This window comes from Otolemur garnettii, unplaced genomic scaffold, assembly GCF_000181295.1.
Source record: "Otolemur garnettii isolate 467f Iridium unplaced genomic scaffold, OtoGar3 scaffold00142, whole genome shotgun sequence".
Lineage (NCBI taxonomy): Eukaryota > Metazoa > Chordata > Mammalia > Primates > Galagidae > Otolemur > Otolemur garnettii.
The window spans coordinates 862,140-869,135 of NW_003852537.1; the positions used below are offsets into that span (position 1 = coordinate 862,140).

The 6,996-nt window shown below is 43.8% G+C and overlaps 1 protein-coding gene across 2 annotated transcripts in view; it reads right to left on the bottom strand.

Moving 5' to 3' along the window:
- Positions 1-3,542: 3,542 nt before the first annotated feature.
- Positions 3,543-6,996, bottom strand: part of ZSCAN21 (zinc finger and SCAN domain containing 21) — a 19,803-nt gene continuing 16,349 nt past the window's right edge. For both annotated transcript variants that reach the window (XM_012810793.2, XM_012810794.2), the window contains one exon: positions 3,543-5,727. In XM_012810793.2, the coding sequence (XP_012666247.1) occupies positions 4,883-5,727 (845 nt within the window). In that variant the 3' untranslated portion in view covers positions 3,543-4,882. The remainder of the gene's footprint in view (positions 5,728-6,996) is intronic.

A 6,996-nucleotide genomic window follows, 5' to 3' on the forward strand; every position in this document is an offset into this window, starting at 1 on the left:
GTGCGACTCTGCCTCAAAAAAAAAAAGGAAACAAAGTCTTAATATACTTCTAGGATGGCTTATTACAACTTGGACAGGAATGATGGCCTTATAGCAAATAAGGCAGAAATACTGGAACTAATTAGCAGAGTACTGAGAAAGGGGTCAGCAAGCTCATTGTGTATAAAAATGAACTTATTATATCAGATCTGAAAACCCAATAGCTGACTATGTTACCTCAGAGAACCCAAAGAACTCCTCCTTCACTAAGACAAGAAGGGTGTAACTCATCAGTAGTGGCTCTCTGTGTGATTAGCAAGAGATTCTGCCATGGAACCAAGTGCACTGGTGTCAACAAGGATGCTGATTTGCAGAAGCCAGGTGGTGGCATTTAGCTGTCAGAGATAAGGTGGACATAAGGACTGTGATGGGCAACAAGACCAGGATGGTAACTAGGGTGTCTTGACTCACAGGGATCTGTGGCAATGGCTAAGACCTCCTGGTGTCCCTAGGAAAGACAGATAGCCAGTGGGATGATGCCTTGACTTGTGTTACCAACTCCCCCAAGTGGGTGGTGCCTGTGGCTCAGTGGGTAGGCCCCATATACTGAGGGTGGCAGGTTCGAACCCAGCCCCAGCCAAACTACCACAAAAAAATAGCTGGTGTTCTGGCCGGCACCTGTAGTCCCAGCTCCTTGGGAGGCTGAGGCAAGAGAATTGCCTAAGCCCAGGAGATGGAGGTTGCTGTGAGCTGTGACGTCACAGCACTCTACCGAGGGCGATAAAGTAAGACTCTGTCTCTAAAAAAACAAAACAAATAAAACTCCCCCAATAGCTGATGAAGTTGATAATCAGCCCATGTGATGGGAAACTGGAATCCTTTCCCCTTTCCAGATCTGAGCTAGTTCTCAGAATCCAGAATCCAATTGAAGGGAAGGTTGCTTTTCTTTCTTTCTTTTTTTTTTTTTTGAGACAGAGCCTCAAGCTGTCCCCCTGAGGAGAGTGCCGTGGCATCTCAGCTCATAGCAACCTCCCACTCCTGGGCTCAAGCGAGTCTCCTGCCTCCGCCTCTCAAGTAGCTGGGACCACAGGCGTCCGCCACAACGCCTGGCTATTTTTTGGTTGCAGCCGTCATTGTTGTTTGGCGGGCCCGGGCTGGATTCGAACTCACCAGCTTGGGTGTACTTGGCTGGCACCTTAGCCACTTGAGCCACAGGCGCTGAGCCAAGTTTGCTTTTCTTTAAAGACTCTTCCAATTCTACCACAAATACTCCCCCACAAAAAGACTGACTATTCTCTAGAGTAGGATACTATGGAAAGGGAATGTCCAGACCTTTTGAGGCTATTGGATACAGGGTGTAAGACAACACAGATCTAAAACTGCATCACTGCCCTCCAGTGAGGTCAGCTGATAGATGGGAGCCCTGTCTCAAATCTCTATCAGGGTCCCAGTGTGTATAGAAATCTACTTTATAACTATGTTCCTGAGAGGATAACGAGGATGAATGCATTTAGCAGGGGAATAGTTGCTAACATTTGTTACCTAAGTGGTGGGGTTGTGGGAGGATGGGCCAAGTGGAAACACCTAGACATTCTTGCCCTTTTCCAGACATCCAAGATGAAAAATTAGAAACAATACCACGCCCTGCAGGGAAGTGATTACTGCTGCCCTCAAAGATGGAAAAGACTCAATTCTGTGCAGCTCCTGTAAAAGACAGATGAATTGCAGCTGATGATGGTTGTTTGCCACAAGTGCTATGCAGGGTGCACTCTTTACTGGGACAGAACAACATGGCCTCTGGCTCTTGATAAGCATCTACTGATCTGTGAAAACATTCTTTTTCATCTCCATTTACGTTGAAGATCAAAATCAGAAATAGAAAGGTCTACAGAATATATTCACTCTTGATCCCAGGCTGTGTCAGCCCTCCTGCTGTTCCACACAGGGGACCTGGTTTATTATTTTTTTTGAGACAATTTTATTTTGTTGTCCTTAGTAGAGTGCCCAGTGACATCACAGCTCAGAGCAATCTCAAACTCTTGGGCTCCAGTGATCTTCTTGCCTCAGCTTCCCAAGTAGCTGGGATTACAAGTGCCCACCACAACGCCTGGCTATTTTTAGAGATGAGTTCTTGCTCTGGCTCAGGCGATCCACCCACCTCAGCCTCCCAAAGTGCTAGAATTACAGGCGTGAGCCACCGTGGCCAGCTATGGAACCTGGTTTTCTGACATTCCACAGAACCTCATTCTAGTAATGATATCATAAGGACCAGATCTGGTGTATGGGAAGTGGCAACGGTTTTTGGATCGCTCAGGAAAACACATGCATACAGAACACAGGAGATAAACCCTACTGATTCAAGGACCTTCCAGAACATTTAAGTTCTTCAGGGTTCAAATGTCTGAGGCATGCTGGGAAATTCTAAGGAAACAATCAAATTACTGTTTTGCACTCACTAACCAGCAGTGTTTGGTGGGCTCCTGGGATTTTGGAGGCAACATATATACCACACTTAGAGATGCCCTTCCAACCTACTTACTAGATCAACTAGAGAGCTGCCGTTTTCCTTTGTGGCCCAAAGACATACGGCCAAGTACCACACAACTGGGCAGATACAAATGGTGTTAGAGGTGGTACCTATGGTGATAAAACTGTGTGTAGAGGTCCAGTAAGCCCCACTAGGAGCTTAGCAATAGAATTCAAGAGCAAAGCCACAATTCTGCAGCAAATTCACAATGTGAAAAGCAGCTCCTGGGACGCTACTGGCTGGAAGGCATCAAGTGACTATGAACTGGAGCTGCTGATCATAAGCTGAGCATTATTAGGTCAGTCATGTTATCCAGAGCACAGAGCAACGATCTGTTACACAAAGGAAATGTCATAATTGCTATCAGGCACGGGCAGTGACTGCCTTGCACCTGCCTTTGTTGCACTGACCTTTGCCTCCTGGCCCTCCTCTGGATTCATGGAAGACTCCCGTCAACCATTTAATGGAAGAAGAAACCACCAGGATCTGTTTTACAGAGGGACTGGCTCCGTATGTTGGTCTGATCCAAAAAGGCATTGTTATACTACAGCCTTACTCAGGGTGGCCCTAAAGGCCAGCATTAGAGTAAATCCAGTAGGCAGAGCTTAAAGCAGTATATATACATGTACATACATGTCTATACACATACACACACACACACTTAATGGAAACAAGTCTTTATTAAGTAACTTTTAGTATCAGAAAAACAAAACTCATAATTCTCTTTACAGCAATAGAATTGAAAAGCCTATTTGGCACTAACTTTGTATGGAGGGAAGAGTGGCCTGAGGCAAAGGTCACATGGACTCCTGGGTTGTGGAACAGCCTACATGAACAAAGAGTAAGGCTGAATCTGGAGACAAGATCTGAGGAAGACTTCAGCCTATGAATGAACCCACAGGAGCTGACAGTGTGTAGATCTTTGTGTCAGAAACTATCTCCGGCTGAAGTACAGTAACAAGGTGTCTGGGAAGATAAGGGCAGTACAAATCTGTAATCCACCCCCCCCTCACCAAAGTTGGGGGGTGAGGGGTAGCCTTCCAGCTTAGCGGGATTCTTCATTTCCCTCTGGTGCCCACCAAGAGCAGCTCCAGCAGGGGTACTGCCTAATCGACAATTAGTTGCTAAAGAGTAATTCTTGTAGGCCTTCATTATGGTTAATATACAAACACAGTCACTAGTAAATGTACTGAATTTCAGGTGCTGGCAGGACATTTAGATCTCTAGCAAGTTACTGTTAACAGTAAGAAAATTATAGTTTTCAAAAACCACTGATTCTATTTCAGCAATACCTTACTCTCCCCACAATAAATCTGGCTAGTACATGAAGACTTATCACCTGGAGCCTAATCTGATCTCCAAGATGGCATACAGGGCAGTTTCTAGAGATCAGAACTGGTGTTAGACATGAAACTTTATTGTCCTGAATCCTGGCTTGGCAGGGTGCCGCAGTAAGTGAAAAGATTATTACAGTGACTAACTTATCAGAGGCAGAAAAACCTGTCATAATAGAAAGCTAAGCAGGTGATGGAAGGAGGGAGTTCAGTTTCTAGGTAAACCGGAGCACATCCTGGCCAAAAAACATTATAAGGTACAAAGCAAAATATCTTAAGAGGTCCAAGACTGCAGTCAGAGAGAAAAGACAGGCTGGACTTAAGGTAATCATACTGTATATGACTTCTGGAGTTTCAGAAGGAAACTTGTGATTTTCATACTTTGGCATAGACAGTATGTGCCACCAAAATGTATACATAAGGCTCACAAAATGTTACCAATAGTAAAAAAGTGTACTCAGTATGCAGGGGAAAAAACACAACCCAGACCATGCAGCTACTATACATACTCTACCTACCTCAACTCCTCAACATACACATTCACAAGTATCAAAAATCTATTTGCCCCAAATCCAAACTTTCTAAAAGCTAAATCAGTAGGAATAGGAGGCATTACAAGATGTTATAAATTTATTTTGAATCTGATTGAACTGTGTCCATGTGGCTCAATCCTTTACAAATTACAATTCTTGAATATATGTTGAAATAGTCAAATGGTTTTAATGTTTTTTTCCTTAAGTATCTAATTTCACTAGATATATATCAGTTTAACTACACAAAAGGCAATGCTGGCATGGTCTCCTAGGACCCAAAATGTGGGGCAGGGACTGTACCCCAGCCAGCTGGCAAGTATGTAACCTGCTGTCACCATCTGCAGACCTCTGTCTACCATGTCATTGTGGAGCACTCACTCCTCAGCATCTCTCCATGTTGAGTGAAGCAAAATCTATCACTGAAGTTCATATGTAACAACGGGGCTTCCCCCTGGCATTCACGTTCTGAGGTTTAAAAAACCAAAAACAACAAAAAGCATACTTGACAGTTACGGTGCTTCTCCCTCTCCAGTGTGGACGACTCTTTGATGTTTGGAAAGATTTGACTTGCTACAGAAGGTTTTTCCACAATGATTACACCAATAAGGCTTTTCCCCAGTATGGATTCTATGATGTTTATTAAAATTTGAGCTGTGGTTGAAGGCTTTCCCACATTCCTTACATTTATATGGTTTCTCTCCAGTGTGGAGTCTCTGATGTGAACTAAGACCTGCATGCTGACTGAAGCTCTTCCCACATTCATTACACTGATATGGTTTCTCCCCAGTGTGGATTCGGTAGTGGCGAATGAGGCTGCCTTTGCCACTGAAAGCCTTTCCACAATCTTTGCATTGATATGGTGCCTCTTCAGTATGCATCCTCTGATGTTTAAGAAGGTCTGAGCTCTGACCAAAGGCTTTTCCACACTTACAGTCATAGGGCCGGTCCACCAAGTGTGTTCTGTAATGGAGGGTAAGGTTTGAACTGTGGCTAAAAGCCTTCCCACACTTGGTGCATACATAAGGCTTCTCCCCAGTGTGTGTTCTCCGGTGTTTAGTAAGATTTGAGCTATTGCTGAAGGCTTTTCCACACTCAGCACATATGTAACGTCTTTCTCCTGGGGTAGGTTTAGTAGGAACTGATTCTGTACCTTTCTTGGATCCTCTATCTTTAATGAGGGTTTTTGTTCCTCTTTCCTTTTCAAGATTTACATGCTGCCTTTCTAACCTAGCCTCGCATTTATTAGCAAAACTCACAGGAATGATATCTCTTTTGAGTCCATCTGCACAAGATTCCTCTTCAGAACCTTTCTGCTTATTTGTTGATTCCTCAGTTTGGGTATTTGATTTACAATCTGAAACAGTAAGCAGAATAAGGATATGTCAGATGTTTCCTGTTTTGAGAAAGAAACTATTACCAGGGAAAAAACACCACACTCTCACATAAACCCCTGGCTGGAAGCTGTTATGGTATGATGAGTACATGACTTTTTTTGCCAGGAAAAGAATGTCAAACACCAAGGGCAAAAAGCAGCACGCTGGGATGGAAGCACAGGGGATGGATGAAGCTCAGGCATAGAGAAACAAATGAGAATGATTGTTGATGGGCCAAAGCTGATGAAAGAAAATGGCAAGACAAATAAAGAAGAGGCTGAGTGGCAAACTCACAAAACCCATAATCCCACAGCAGCTGGACAGAATTGCAATCAAAGGGGACATTCAGCCATTTATATCATTCCAGCCCCAGATCCTTATCAGCTAGAATGAAAGCACTTTACCCCATGAAGGTTTAACTTTTACCATTAACTGGCTATGTTTTGTAATTTAGTTATAAAGTGACAGTCACTGTTACATTAGATGGGATCAGTTTATCTCCTTAGAGCAGCAGTTCTCAACCTGTGGGTCATGACCCACAGGAACTGTATTCAAGGGCCACGGCATTAGGAACATTGAGAACCACTGCCTTAGAGCATCTCACTAGGCAGTCCCACATCCTCCATTGCACAAAAAAGGGGAAAAAGAGAAATTCACTTTAAAAAATATCATCCCTCTGAGGGTATCAAAGCCTTAGTTAGCAAAGAACCTTCCTTTTAAGTCCTTTCTGAGGAAGTGCTTGACAGTCTCCCTTACTCTCTACCCAACATTCTTTTTTTTTTTTTTTTTGAGACAGTTTCACTTTGTCACCCTCTATAGAGTCCTGTTGCTTCATAGCTCACAGCAACCTCAAACTCTTGTGCTCAAGCAATTCTCTGCCTCAGCCTCCCAAGTAGCTGGGACTATAGGTGCCCACCACAACACCTGGCTATTTTTCGAGACAAGGTCTCGCTCTGGCTCAGGCTGGTCCCCAACCTGTGAGCTCAGGCAATCCACCCTCTACCCAACATTCTATTTCCTTCCTCTGCCAACAGTGAGCACCAGCTGCATTAGCTTAAGTCCCTTCACTCTCTGTGAATATCCATCACCTGGCTACAAGTTACTACAAAGCTATGGACTACAGGTGTGACTTAATTTCCAATCCAATTTTTCTGCTACACCCATACTTCTCAGCTTTTATTTATCTTAGGTGGGAAAGAGCTGGTGGATTGCTTGTGATTATCCTACCATTTTTTTTTTTTTTTTTTTTT